At 47.5% G+C, this 15787-nt stretch overlaps 1 protein-coding gene across 3 annotated transcripts in view; it reads left to right on the top strand.

Annotated features, from left to right (window-relative positions):
* The first annotated feature begins 3407 nt into the window (after positions 1–3407).
* Positions 3408–15787, top strand: part of LPAR2 (lysophosphatidic acid receptor 2) — a 41286-nt gene continuing 28906 nt past the window's right edge. Inside the window, exon 1 of one of the 3 annotated variants that reach the window (XM_066593526.1) lies at positions 3408–3516. In XM_066593526.1, the coding sequence (XP_066449623.1) occupies positions 3510–3516 (7 nt within the window). In that variant the 5' untranslated portion in view covers positions 3408–3509. Of the gene's footprint in view, positions 3517–15365; positions 15545–15787 lie in introns of those variants that run through there. The other 2 variants (XM_066593527.1, XM_066593525.1) reach the window with 2 other exon arrangements.

Genomic DNA, 15787 nt, shown 5'->3' with positions numbered 1-15787 from the left:
GGATGGGGGCTGGGCTAATTCGTGAGACTTAGCCCCACCCCCGTCCCGCCTCCTTTCATTGCAAATAGTTCAGAGGGGCAGAGAGGAGGTAGAGAGGGGGCGGGAGCTCAGTTCCTGCTCCTGGCTCTTCCATCCTCCCCCCCTGCAGATGAGGACAACGTATATCGGCTTGGCGTGAAAACCGAGCTGATATACGTTCGTGTGAATGCAGCCTTACACAGTCATTCAAGTGAACACAGGCAGAGCAGTCAGGGATTGTTCCGGCTGGCCGCATTCATTCACAGTAAGGGTGGATTCGGACGACCATATATCAGCTCGGTTTTCACGCCGAGCCGATATACGGTGTCCTTGTGTGCAGGGGGGGGGGGTGGGGGTGGAAGAGCCAGCAGCAGGAACTGAGCTCCCGCCCTTTCCCCGCCACTTGCCACTATTTGCAATGGGAGGGGCGGGACAGAGCGGAGCTGAGCGCCAGGACTTAGCTCTGCCCCCGTCTCGCCCCCTCCTATTGCAAATAGTGGCAAGGGGCGGGGAAGGGGCGGGAGCTCAGATCCTGCTGCTGGCTCTTCCATCCTCCCCCCCCCCCCCCTGCACACAAGGACACCGTATATCAGCTTGGTGTGAAAACGGAGCCGATATACGGTCGTCTGATTCCACCCTAAACATGTGTAGTGTATGAAAACATCATAGCAGCTGGTCTCTACCCACCAGCTCAGAGAAGACTGAAAATTAGCGATAAAGACTACAGAGGGGGAAAGTGGTTATAAATGCAGGACACAAGTCATGTAATCTTATTCCTCATGTACACACATGGCAGCTTACTCAGAAACGTCACCTGAAAAGTCAGGTTCACTTCAGGGAAGTAAATTTAAGGACCTGTTTGACCTGATTTGATCATACTTTAGCCCCCGGGTGGCACATGATCTGCTTCAGCTTCTGCAGAGAGTTACCCAGGGTAGGAGAATTTTGGATATGACATCAAAGATGTTGTCACCAAGTGCCCTTGAGTTCTCGCTAGAGGACCTAGCTGGTGTTTCAAAATATGAGCAATGATATGAGATTTGATATTACTGTATTTATTAACCACCAACATATTCCGCAGAGCTGCACAGAGACGGTCATTATATTCACATCAGTTCCTGCCCACAGTGGGGCTCACAATGTAAGTTGTCTATCTCAGGGAAATGCAGAAAAGGCCAATCGCCTGAAACCCCACTGCATTTACTGCAGTCATGTGACCGCGTCACCCGTGTCCTCAGGCTATGTCAGTAGGTGCTAGAATCTCACTTGGTAAGAGGACATGTGATGTACCCACAGGGGGCGGTATATCTGCAGACTGGAATGAGCCTGCAAGATGTTGTACTATTTAGGTGCCTCAAATACAATCATTAAGAAGCTGATTATTAACGAGGGTCCTTTTATCTGGACAAATTGCTTGCCCAAACGAGCGCCGCTCATCAATATAACGAGGTGATTGACATCTGCATTTACGCACAACAGATCCCCATAGAGATCTATGGTGGGGCGGGGTAGGTGTGCGCAAAAGACATCTGGGGCTCATTGGGTTAAACTGCTGCACGTAAATGAAGAGGCCCTGCGTACGCAAAAAGTACAAAACAAACCGCCAGCACGCACACAAAAAGCCTTGTCTGTAGCGCAAACATGTTACGCTGAGGCGTGCACAAAAATGCCTACGCCCGCGTGGAATCACCCGAAGGGCTTCTTCAGACGGGCGGTTTTGCACGCAGAGAATAGAACCCATTGATTTCAATGGTTCCCTCACATTCTGTGCTTTTGCGCAAAATATCCGTGACATGCTCTGTTTTTGTGTGCATTTGTGCACCCAAAGCACCATGGGAGTCTATGGAGGCGCGCAAATGCTCACCCTGTCTGCGCAATTTGACGTTGTCAATCGAAAACATGGGGGACTAGTTAGGCTGCACAGCCTGTTCAATCGTGGCGCGGGTGTGTCCTGCGCCAATGTGAACGCCTGGCAGCGCAAAAAAGTACAGTAAAATGCGGCTCACGGTCGGTCGTGCGCAGTAGGTTTTTTTCCCACTGTTTGTATTTCTCGCTCTGTTGGCGCGGCCCATACGCGATGTTAATTGCGTATAGGCTGCAGGTCAGACGGCCTCCATTGATTTCAATGCGGATTCCGCAATTGCAATCAGCATTCCGCAATCGGAATCCGCGTGTGTGAAGCCGGCTAAAAACGTTTTTGGTTTTCATAGTTCAAATTTCGAGCTATTGCGCGGATAAAAAAAAAAAGCAGGAAGATCGGGAAGTCGTAGCGTGCGTCGGCGGATCGCTGCCATGTTTGTACAGATCAATAATGGAGGCGAAGGTTCTTACGGATATTCGTTTAGCCCATGATTGGGCAGGTAAAACGCCTTTACATGGAACCAGTCGCAACGCAAAATAATTCAAGGACATGGCGGTCCGATCCAGGTCTGGCCAGAATCGGACGCGCTGCGATTGTTTTCACATGGGCTGTCAGTGATAACAGCGCCCGTAAGGCGAGTATTTCGGTGTGGTTTCACGTGAGCGTTTGTGTATTTGTGCGCATATCAGCACCGCTTTTTCGTGGAATGAGCGTTGCTTATCGCGTAAAAACACACGCGATGGCGTGACATTTTTGCACAGTGAATCGTGCTATCGTACGTGTATCTGCGCATTTTACTGTACGCTCGGTGCTGCCAGGGACCGGTCACATCCGCGCCACTATTGAAAAGGCTGCGTGGCCATAATTAGTCCCCAGTGTGTTGCTCTCCCAGCAAAATTGCGCAGTTCACACGCAAAAGCTAAATTGAGAAAGAACCCATTGAATGACTTTTCGCAGGGTTTCACGCATCACCTGGCACATCGCACGCACATTTGCGCGGCCCCATTGGCTTCTATGGGGTCTTGTATGCTGCAGGCTTTTTTAAGCGCTACCAAAATGCGCAGGAAAATACGCACATGTCAACAAATGCATCGGGTGAAGAGGATGAACCCGCAACTAGGCCAATTTGCCATTCAGGAACTGAGGAAAGCTGGATGAGAGCTGTAATGGCGGCCATGATTGTCACCCAGCTTTCCTAGAAACAGACAAAATAGAATCTAAAATAATGAGGCGTTTGCTTCAGTGACAATTGTGACTCTAATTCTCACAGGCTAGAGGGACGGCTAGAGCAACCAATCAGAACGCAGCTTTCAGTTTCCCAGCGCAGTGTAGCAGATTAAAGCCGCGCTCTGATTGGTTGCTATGGGCAACGACCAGGTTTGAGCGTGAGTGACAGGCAGAGTGCGCCGCGTGGAGGAGGAATGTGAGCCTCTATGGAGGACAGGTCGGGGGGAGGGCGGCCGAGAACACTACCTGCCCCCCACAGAGTGCGCCCCCTCCTGGGACCCCGCCTCCTCTGCGAGCACCAGATCCTCAGTGTGGAGGCGGCGGCCGGCGCAGCTGCACGGAGTACGAGAAAGAGCGGGAGCGCCACAGCCTGCACGGCGCTACACCCGGGACACAGCGCACGATGTTCGGTCAGTAGCGGCGCTGTACATCAGCTTGCATTACCTACCTCTCATCTCGCATCACCTACCGCTCATCTCCCATCACCTACCTCTCATCTCCCATCACCTACCTCTCATCTCCCATCACCTACCTCTCATCTCCCATCACCTACCTCTCATCTCCCATCACCTACCTCTCATCTCCCATCACCTACCTCTCATCTCCCATCACCTACCTCTCATCTCCCATCACCTACCTCTCATCTCCCATCACCTACCTCTCATCTGGCATCACCTACCTCTCATCTGGCATCACCTACCTCTCATCTGGCATCACCTACCTCTCATCTGGCATCACCTACCTCTCATCTGGCATCACCTACCTCTCATCTGGCATCACCTACCTCTCATCTGGCATCACCTACCTCTCATCTGGCATCACCTACCTCTCATCTGGCATCACCTACCTCTCATCTCGCATCACCTACCTCTCATCTCGCATCACCTACCTCTCATCTCCCATCACCTACCTCTCATCTGGCATCACCTACCTCTCATCTGGCATCACCTACCGCTCATCTCCCATCACCTACCGCTCATCTCCCATCACCTACCTCTCATCTGGCATCACCTACCGCTCATCTCCCATCACCTACCGCTCATCTCCCATCACCTACCTCTCATCTGGCATCACCTACCTCTCATATCCATCTATTTAAATATCTACGTATTTCATATCATATCTCTCTCATCTATCTAATATTTAATATCTATCTATTTATCTCATCTATCTCCTATCTACCTATCTCATATCTATCCATCTATCCCTCTATCCCTCTATCCCTCTATCCCTCTATCCATCCCTCTATCCCTCTATCCCTCTATCTATCCCTCTATCTATCCCTCTATCTATCCCTCTATCCCTCTATCCATCCATCTATAATAATAATAATAATAATCTTTATTTGTATAGCGCCAACATATTCCGCAGCGCTTATCTATCCCTCTATCCCTCTATCTATCCCTCTATCCCTCTATCTATCCCTCTATCTATCCCTCTATCTATCCCTCTATCTATCCCTCTATCCCTCTATCTATCCCTCTATCTATCCCTCTATCTATCCCTCTATCTATCCATCTGTCCATCTATCCATCTATCCCTCTATCCATCTATCCCTCTATCTATCTATCTATCCATCCATCCCTCTATCCCTCTATCCATCCATCCATCCATCTATCCATCCATCCATCCATCCATCCATCCATCCATCCATCCATCCATCCATCCATCCATCTATCCATCTATCCATCTCTCTCATATCTATCTCTCTCATATCTATCTCTCTCATATCTATCTCTCTCATATCTCTCTCATATCTCTCTCATATCTCTCTCATATCTCTCTCATATCTATCATATCTATCATATCTATCATATCTATCATATCTATCATATCTATCATATCTATCATATCTATCATATCTATCATATCTATCTATCTATCTATCTATCTATCTATCTATCTATCTATCTATCTCCACCAACATTACAGTGTTGTACTATTACATCTGCTGAATCCTCTGATAGAACGGGTCGATCGGAGGTGATTATTGCGTCCCGCCGTCGCAGTGATTCGCTCGGCTCTCATACTCGCGCCTCACCTTTGGACATATTTAACCCCTTGGTACTGGAGTCACGGTGAGGTTCGCTGGTGACCTCCTGGCCGCTGGAGCAGGAAGCAGCGCTCCCCGAATGTCTTAACAATATCCAAGAGCAACATCTTGTGTTTTCTTTCACTCGGAGCCCAAGGTGTCTCGCTAGGATTTGTGCTGCGCTCTGGATTTCTTGTTTTCCTCCTTGGAAGAGAACTTTGTGGTCTTTGGCTTTGGCTGATTTTCTTTCCTCGGAACCACCCACATCTTAAGAATGAGCAGATCCCTATTAGCACGCAGGGGGTCAGGCCATGTGGATGGTGATCCTGTGCCTATATGTGGGGACAAGGGGCGCACTGAGAGGGACGTGACTGCGGGCAGAGGCGGGGCAGGCGCCATTGGTACCCGAGACACTGGTTTCAGAATACATGTATATGATGATGCTCACATATCTGCCATGTACATCTGTGAGCAGCACCTAATAGGGCCGGTTGTGTTTTTCCATTCACTGACAGCAAGCATGGATCTTGACAAGGGTGGAGAATTGAATATAAAATATATTGAACCATTGCAGATCTTTTCATTATGCTGTAAATAAGGCCGCCTGCACACGGCCGGGTCGGATCCTGCAGCGCAATCAGACCCTGTGCCCGACCGGCGACCCGCCTACCTGGCCGGATTATTTTTATTCTGTACTGCGGATGTGCCGGCCAGCTCACATGCGCAGTACAGATAACGCCGCACCGTCGCTAGGCGATGACGCAGATCCCGCAACCTTTTCGCACTGACGATTGCGTAAGGGCCGCGGATCAGATAGCTTCCATTGACTTCAATGGAAACCGTCTGCACCCTTGAGCAGAAAACCGCAATTGATTTCCGCTCGTGGGCAGGAAAAAAACGCTTTTCCATAGCATGCTATGGGAGGTACGGTATTTGCTGCGGAACCCGGAGGCGGATGCCCAGTCTGGATTCCGCAATACACATCCGGCCGTATGCAGGCAGCTGAAATTGTATTTATACTGGAAACCCCTGAAGACGGCCCATCCTGTATACGGATATGGATGTGTGTTTGTTTTGTATACATGTGTATTTGTACACTGAATGGCCACTTTATTAGAGACCCCAATGTGTGTTACATTAGTTCCAGATGTATTGGTAACATCTTAAAGGGAAACACAAAACCCTACCTAAAGGTGGAGCACCCGCTCTGATGATGGCTACATCGTGGCAGGAACCTGGGGTGACCCTGACTTTCCCTAGATGGTGACAGGGAATAGTGGCAAAAAGTTAGATGACGCTCCAAGAGTAATGACCCACAAGATTACAGAGAGAAAGATGGTAAAACGCCCCAGATAAATTAGTAGATCACTACCCCGTTTCCCTGAAAATAAGACATACCCTGAAAATAAGACATAGTATGATTTTTCCAGAATTTTTGAGGATGCAAAATGATTTTTCAGGCTTTTTGAGGATGCTTGAAATATAAGCCCAACTACAAAATTAAGCCCTGCTAACAGTTAATTTAAAAAGTCAATTTAAATAGTGTCCAGGCAGCTATATATGTAAAAAAGTTAAACCTTTTTGAGCAAAAATTAATATAAGACACTGTCTTATTTTCGGGGAAACACGGTAGCAGACCTATCCTCGATGAGATACAAGTCAGGAGCTGCTGACAAGGCCAGACACACCTATAGACTAAGAGTATAACCGACGTCCTGTGTGGGGAGGAGCCGTAATATACAAAAGTAAGGCTGATTGGCTGGCTGGGGTGCCCACCTACTACTGCGTTTCCCCGAAAATAAGACACTGTCTTATATAAATTTTTGCTCCCAAAAGGCACAGTGTCTTATTTTCAGGGGGTGTTGGTCAGTGGGGCTTATACTTACCTGGTCCGTGGCGTCCCGGTGCCTCGCGCTGCTGTGTCCTCCGCTCTGAGCAATCTTCTTCTTTCTGGTGATGGGGCTTTGAATACCCCGCCTCCAGCAAAGCGAGCGCTGTGATTGGCTAGTGCTCGATCCAATCACAGGGCTCGCTTTGCTTAAGGCGGGGTAAACAAAGCCCCATCGCCAGAAAGAAGAGGATTTCTAAGCGCAGAGGACACGGCAGCCTGCCGCAGCGCCGGTAACCATCGTGAGATACTCAGATGCCGTGGGCCAGGGTGAGTATTGATGTTTTTTTTTTTAGCTAGGGCTTATTTTCGCTGGAAGGTCTTAATTTCAGGGAAACGCGGTAGCTAACCAACCAGTCCATAAGCCAACAGAGAAGTATCAGCAGCCAGTGAGCATGAGACGGAGCTGACACCATGACGTCACTATGATCCCGATCCACATTCGCAGCTGGCACAGCGTGACAGTCTAGTAGCGCGTTGGACCTCCTTTGACCTTCAGTATGCAGTAATTCGTCATGGTGTAGGTTTTTTTGGGGGTAATGAAATTGTTCTGTAAGAATATCGGCCCCTGCGGACAGGAAGCTTCTTTTACTTGCTGCAAATTAGATGGCAGTGCTGACATGCTCTGATCAGCTGACAGGAAGGGGTCATCGATTCATGCTGCTTGTGCCAAATCCTGACCTCTCATCAGCACGGGGCAACAGAAATCTGGATTCATCGGACCTGGAGATGTTTTTCCGCTTCTCAGTGATACAATTGTTATGCTCTTTTGCCCGCTGGAGTCTTGCCTCAGTGGTGCTGCAACTGGTCGTCTGCCGTTATAGCCCATCCATGCCAACGATCGACGAGTTCTGTATTCAGACACCTTAGTTGGAGCACCAGCATTTTATTTGGCTGCTCTTGACTGTGCAGCGACTGTTCATCAGAACGATTCTTGGCATCCTCCTGTGACCCCTTTTGTTCACAAGTTGATTACATCCACAGGATCCCCTTCCGCTGGATGTTTTTTCTCAATCACACCACACTCTGTATACTTTCCACATTGTTATAAGAGAAAACCCCACGCCGTTGGCAGTGACATCCCGGCCCCGGCTAGTCTAGCATCGATGACCGGCCTCGCTGGAAGCCGCTCAGATCGCTGAATTTACCCATCTAATGTGGATCCACACTGATACTGATCCACAGAAAACTTGTTACATGATTTTATGCTCATATCTATCTATCTATCTATCTATCTATCTCATATCTATCCATATCTATCTATCTATCTATGTATCTATCTATGTATCTATGTATCTATCTATCTATCTATCGTCTATCTCATATCTATCTATCTATCTATCTATCTATCTCATATCTATCTCATATCTATCTCCTATCTATCTATCTCATATCTATCTCATATCTATCTATCTATCTATCTATCTATCTATCTATCTATCTATCTATCTATCCATCCTGCTGTGTATTTGCGCCTTGTGAACGGGGCCATACTGTATATTCATGTTGTGCTGCTGCTTCTCTTGCTACATTATATCGCTGTGTATATTAGTATGTACTCCGTGTATATTTGCATATCTATATGTTCTTACATGCTTGGGAACCGCAGTCCCCCAGGTGTTCAGTTATCGCTCTGATCGTGCGGTGAGTCACGCGTTTCGGGGCTGTACGTTGGAGACGCAGCGCCCTCGGTCGGGCTGTGGTCTGTTATCAGGGCTGTCAGTAACGAGTTCCTGGCCGTGGAGCTCGTGCCGTTGCTTAATAACCGGAGAACAGACTATATTTCTGCACTGTCAGACTGCCTCCACCAAAACCCAATGACATCAGCCGGGGAGCAGCCAAGACCATGTCCTGTCGCCGCAGTCCCAGAGTGCTTCCAGCTGGGGCTCCTGCCGTCACTGGTGCCGGTAATCCTGGTTACTGCCAGTCCTGCCACGTCCCTCACTGCCAGGGCTTCGACAGACGAACATATGCGCAAATACGTTAACCGCAAGGGAGCGTATTTGCGCAGGAACAAGGGTTGTCCGCAGCGTCACACCTCCGCCTTTTTTAAACCTGCCATAGACTTCATAGAGTTTTTATGTAACATGCAGAAAGTTAGGGCAAGTCCCATGTTTTCTCGCATGGAGGAATTAAATTAGATGGGTTTGATTCGTCACGTTTTACGAGTGTGAGTTTTACACACGCAAAAATGTGCAAGCGCGTGTGTCTGTTTGAGCCCTGAAGGGGCTATCTCCTCTAAGGATGCCTTTACATGGCAGGACTGTCGGTACATCAGCGCCCGGCAGCCGTGCTACTGGTTATCGCTGGTGTGTTTTAGGGGTCCTTCACACGGCGTATTTGCGTGTGTATTTACACGTGTAACACGCAGAGAATAGAACACATTGATTTCAACAGGTTAGATTTCATTTCCTTTATTTGTGCCCACGAAGAGCTGCTCCAAGGGTCCCCACAAAAGGTCTATGGGGGGGGGGGGGGGGGGTGCGAATGCCTGCATAGATGCGCCATCTACTGCCATGAAAAAAAAAAAAAAAAAAAAGAAACTCATTGGGCTAAATAACCATTTAACCTCTTAACACTATGGGACGTATATTTATGTCCTGCCGGTACGGGGTGTGTACGCTGGGTGCTGGCTGTTTCTTATAGCTGATACCCACTCACAACAGCTCCGATTAGCTGTGCCCCTCATCTGAGCTGTTTAACCTTTAAATTCTGACAGTGGCATTTAAATGCCCTGATCGATGATTCAGAGTCTCGCACTGCCCCCCCGTGATAAGATCGCAGGTTGCCGTACGGTTGCCATGGTAGCCAGGGGGCCTTCTGAATGCCTGTGGCGGGGCTTGATAGATTGCCTCTCAGATCGTGCTATAATGTAATCCTATGGTATTACATTATACTGAAGAAGCGATCAAAGCATCGCAAGTTCTTGTCCCCTCTGGGGACTAAAAAAAAAAAGAAAAAATTAGTTTTGAAAAGTCTTAATAGTTATTAAAAATAATAAAAGGTAATAAAAGTTTAAAAAAACAACCTTTTGCCATATTTATAATAAAAGAATCTAAATAATAAAACAAAAAAACACATATTTGGTTTCTCCGCATCCGTAAAAGTCTGATCTATTCAAGTAACACATTATTTGCCCCGCACGGTTAACGTGATCACAGGAAAAAAAATAAACAATGCCTGAATTGTGCTTTTTTTTTTGGTCAACTTGTCTTCAAGAAAAAATGTAATAAAAAGCAATAAAAAATCGTATGTACTCCAAAATGGTACCAATAGAAACTAAAGGACGTCCCACAAAAAATGAGCCCTGGCATGACTATGTAGACGGAAAAAGAACAAAGTAGCTGGCGACTGAAAATATTGTTAAAAAATTAAGTATTTTTGGAAAAAAATAATAGCAGAACACCAAAAAAAAACCCTATAAAATTGTGGAATTTGGTATCATAGTAATCATACTGACCAATAGAATAAAGTTATCATGCCATTTTTGTTGTGGCCCCCCCAACTGATCATAAAGCTATCCTGTGGATGAGGGGGAACTTTATAACTTGACGCAACCCCTTTAATGTGCCGCTAATGTAAATCTATGTATCCATTTACATGGCTGTATTTTTCGTGCTACTTTTGTCCTTTTTTTGCCTCCATATTGGGTATTAGGCAACAACCGACCTGTATTTGCCCTGTAGGAAAAAATCAATGGAGGTAAATACAGATCCCACACTGATGACCTGGAGTTGCCATCCATTTGTTCATTGTTCAGTTTCTGCAGGCATAAAATTCAGCGGCGATTGAATCTATGAATGGAGATCGTTCCGGGCCACCCTGCTGCCATTCACTGGGCGGTTATTGCTGGGACGACTGCCGGGCACTGAGGCACCCAATAGTCGGGCCGTGTAAAAGGACCCTTTACATGAAACCGGCCTTACAGCCATACAGAGGACAGTGAGGAGGGGGGACACGACTAATCTCCTGATCTACGCTGCTATCTGGATCAGTAGACCGGCGGCCCGGCTGAGACTCACGGCCCGTGAAACTGACCTAAGCAAGGAAGTCCTGGGATAGTTGACTTATTTTACTGTGGCTTTACTAGGGTTACTGTTGCTTTTAATTAGGATTTTCCCTCTCCTAGTCTCCCATCTCTCCAACAGCCGTACACATGGTAATAAGTATTTGGCCTTGTCTCAGCCCCCTGGGCATACTGATGAGATTACAACAATCCTTGACCCTAGTGTCCACTCTATGTACTGATCCCCCAGTTATCTGCGGCCTTTTGTCGGGCTGTTTGGAGAAGGGCTTAGTGACTTAGAGGCATTCGATAAGATTGTTGTCCTAGGCCCAGCTCCTGTTATTCCGGAGAGCAGCGGCGGTCCGTTAGATAAACACCGGAGGCCGGTCCACTTCCAGGTCTGGTTACAGTAATGTGATCCTTGTTGTTCCAGAGAATTGTGCCGAATCATGGATTATTCACAGGAACGCTAAAACACTCCAACATTTACTTTCTTTCAGCCGGCCGATCTGTTTTGAATAGTTGCCCAAGAACAATTCTGGCAGGGGGTTATAGAGTCTCACAAGTGGCCCCCCGATTGTTCTGCGAGGACTACATGAGGTCCACAGATGGGTCCTTCTTCACCCATTCTTCTGAGTTATCTGAAGATAAGAAGTGTGGGATGACCAGTTCTGGGAAAAAAAATATTACATTTTTCTGTATTTCCCCAAATGTTTTATTTTCCTAACTGGTCTTCTTGCATCACTTCTGTCAGGTCATCTCACAAGAGGCGTGAAGGTTAAGAAGGACACATTTATCCTAACGTGTATGTCCATTCTTTAGCACCATCTTACAGCTTACAAAGACATATTGGTGACTTTTGGCCTTTTTATGCCCGTCTCTGACAGATTTACTATAATTTATGTCAGGGAGTAGCATAAATTATATGCCAGCTCATAACTAGCGTACATTTCAGTGTTGGCGCACAGATAGCCAGAAAGATTCGCCAACTGTATTAAGATGACTGAGACTTTTAATACATTTGGCACATTACACGGCAGCCCCGCATTTACTTAGACTAGCCTCTAAATCATCGGTCTAAGTTAATTTGCCTTATAATCTACACAGAAAGTTTAGTCACCTTGTAAGGGCATTTCAAATCCCCACCTGCTGAGAGGGCTGCCTCTAATTGGCTGAGCACTGTGACCAATCAGAGGCAGCTCTCAGCTGTCATTCAATAGAAGAGATTTCAAACCATTACCAGAGTCTGAGAGGGGCGCATTATTGGGATGTGAGAAACTGGATGGTTGTATCGATGCATTGTCCCCCACCGGGCCATTCCGGGCAGACTGTTATTAGGTGTTGGGACCAGTGGATGTGTGAGGGCACACAAGGTGACCAGGCTCAGGATGCCCCCTACAGACCACCAACTTGTAACCAAGCTAGAGGCAGTACAACAGGGTACTAGAACCTCCATGCTCTCCCGTGTCACATCTTATATCCAAGCTAGAGGCGTCCCAACAGGGTACTAGAACCTCCATGCTCTCCCGTATCACATCTTGTATCTAAGCTAGAGGCGATACAACAGGATACTAGAGCCTCCATGCACGCCTGTATTGCATCTTGTATCCAAGCTAGAGGTGGCATAACGGGGTATTAGAGCCTCCATACCCTCTGTATGACATCTTGTATCCAAGCTAGAGGCGGTACAACAGGGTACTAGAGCCTCCATGCCCTCCCCGTGTCACATCTTGTATACAAGCAAGAGGCGGTACAACAGGGTACTAGAGCCTCCATGTCTGCCCGTATCACATCTTGTATCCAACCTAGAGGTTGTACAACAGGGTACTAGAGCCTCCATGCCCACCCATATCACATCTTGTATCCAAGTTAGAAGCGATACAACAGAGTACTAGAACCTCAATGCCCACCCATATCACATCTTGTATCCAAGTTAGAGGTGGTACAACAGGGTACTAGAGCCTCCATGCCTGCCCGTATCACATCTTGTATCCAAGTTAGAGGCGGTACAACAGGGTACTAGAGCCTCCATGCCCGCCTGTATCACATCTTGTATCCAAGTTAGAGGCGGTACAACAGGGTACTAGAGGCTCCATGCTCGCCCGTATCACATCTTGTATCCAAGCTAGATACCGTCTTGGAGAACCCTCGGTACTGTGAACGCACTGCTGATGAGGTTGCTAACAAAGGCCACCAAGGTCTTCATAGTGTCGCTGCAAGGTCTTTCTATCAATCCGGTGGGATCGCTGCTGACGGACCCTCATCAATCTGACACTGATGGCTTCACCCTTTAAGGATTAGTATTGTCTTACGGTAACAGCTCTTTGTCATTTTTGTGTGCTGGAGGAAATCGAGGCAGAATGTGAGGTGCTACACAGCGTGGAGAGACTTTGTCACCGAGACGCTTCTGTGTGACCATAGAGGAAGTAACAGAAAGGACTGCCTTAGCAGATCACTCTACGCCTGAGACGGATCACAAGAGGCAAAGTGATGGGAAAATGACAAACTCTGAGTCCAAGTTTTTGAAGTGAAGCTAATTGCCAGCTCTGTTGCAGGATTGGGTTAGTAGACGCCAAGATAGGGATCGCTACTTGACCGATATGGTAGAAATCTTAAGAGTTGGAGAGCCTGGAGTTTAAGGTGCATCTCTTAGGTTCATGACTTTCGCCATAGAAATTGAACTGTCACGTATGTTTCTGTACCTCGATATTTTATGATATTCTCGTATGATCGGTGATTTTCCCTTCCGATGTTATATGCTGGCTTTGCCATGTAGTTGTCTGAGGGTCTATCTATGGTGCAGTTTTGTAGGCCACTGTGATACTACCTGATGGCTTTGCCATGCAATCAACTGAGAGACCATGCATGGTGCAGTTTTGTAGGCCACTGCTATGCTACATGGTGGCTTTGGCCATGTAAAGGGCTGAGGGACCATGCTTGGTGCATTCTCATTGCCCACTGCTATGCCGCATGGTGGTTTTTGCTATGTAATGGGTTTAGGGACCTTGCATAGTGCAAGTGGAACTATGTATGGACAGTCCGGTAACCCACTGAGGTGCATTAAGATTAATCAACCCCCCTGTGATTGTAGCATAATGGATAACCCAAAGCCACAGTGATGGGTCCGGAGTATTGCTTAGGGCTCTTTTACATGGGCTGATAAATGGTTAATATTGCCTCACCCAGCGGGAATGTGAATGATTATCGTCCAGTGTAAATGAACGCCCCTACTGAATGAAGAGCGAGAATTCATTCACTTCTCGTTTGTCGTTCAGTTTCTGTCGTATCAATCCATGTTAAATCACAGGAATGATTATTGCCGGGACGACCTGCTGGGCTTCTGCAGCCAACAGGTCGCCCCATGTATAAAGGCCATTGGGGCTTAGGCAGATAAACGTATGAAATTAACGTGAGCCGTGCCTGCAGTTACAAGTGCTGGCCACTACACAGAGGTCGGCACCGAGGCTTCAGCTGCGACCTCTGTGTATTTGCAGCGCTGACAGCAGGCGCCCGCTCAGCTAATCAGTCGAGGTCTTGAGAGACGGACCCCAGCCGATCAACTATTGATTTAATATTATCGATGGAACTATTGAATAGCATTATCCATAGTAAACCCCTATAATCATTGTATAAATGATTCGCGCGGCGTCACACGGCCGTGTTGCGCAGTTGTTTGCACATGCTAAACACAGAGAATAGAACCCATTGATTTCAGTGAGCTCGTTCTCACATATTTCGTGCGCATGCAAAAAAATAGGTCCTGCTGTATTTTCCTGCATTTTGCACAGTAAACGTGCCATGGAAGCCTATGGCAGGTGCGAAAATACGGAAGGGGAGGGTTTTAACACTGCGCAAAACGCAGGACAAAGAAGACAGCTGGACCTTATTAGGCTTTAATAGCCATTCAATTTCACGGAAAGTATGTGCCACGCTCCCACGTAAACAGGCCTGCGTGCGCAAAACTTACAGTAATATGTGCAGACATCCGTGCATTGCGCTGGTCCTCTTCAGTCCTCGTTCATGCGCTAATACGCTGCGCGTCTGTGTGACGCCGACCCTAGAAAGATTAGGTCTGTCATCATTGACCAGGCTCTGCCCTACATGACCATTCCTGGAAGGTCTACATTGACCCTCTGCACTACGGAAAGTCAAAAGTGACTAAGTAGACAGTAGGAGGACCTCCTTATCTACCAGTAACATCACAGGTTGTCCTGCTGTCTTCTCCAGGCAAGAATGTGTTAACTGTAATCTGAGTGCAGACTGGAGAGGTGTGTTCTTCTGGAAAGGTGAGGTCCACCCTCCTGTCACACCTTACAGGTAGCTGGTATTTGGAAATAGTCAGGTTTGTACCAGCAGGCAGTGGCTTGTACATCAGGAGAGGGAAGCAATGCTTCTGGCTGGAGCCTAATGGAAGGTCTGAAGGAGCTGAGGACAACTGCAAGTTAACCACTACAACATTGGCCAACGGTAAGAGTAGAGTGGGGAGCTCATAGAAGACCATGGGGGGACAAGGTGAGAGGACAAAGCTTGGTCTGGTTACACCATGTAGTATATGACACAAGGGTAGATTGGGAGGGGCAGTGGGACAAGATCTGAATGGGAAGCTAGCTTCAACGTGTCTATGCTGAGGTCTGAGCATGAAGGTTTGTGAAGCATGAATGATACTGGGAAGAGTAGGTTTTGGGGTGTTCTGGAGACGATGATATGTTGGATGGTGCCTGTAGCAAGGTCAAGACCGGAAGACGCCACATGAAG

The sequence above is a fragment of the Eleutherodactylus coqui genome, chromosome 2 (assembly GCF_035609145.1).
Source record: "Eleutherodactylus coqui strain aEleCoq1 chromosome 2, aEleCoq1.hap1, whole genome shotgun sequence".
Classification (NCBI taxonomy): domain Eukaryota; kingdom Metazoa; phylum Chordata; class Amphibia; order Anura; family Eleutherodactylidae; genus Eleutherodactylus; species Eleutherodactylus coqui.
Note: the sequence above shows the minus strand (reverse complement) of the source record. Positions and strands in the feature narration are given on the sequence as shown.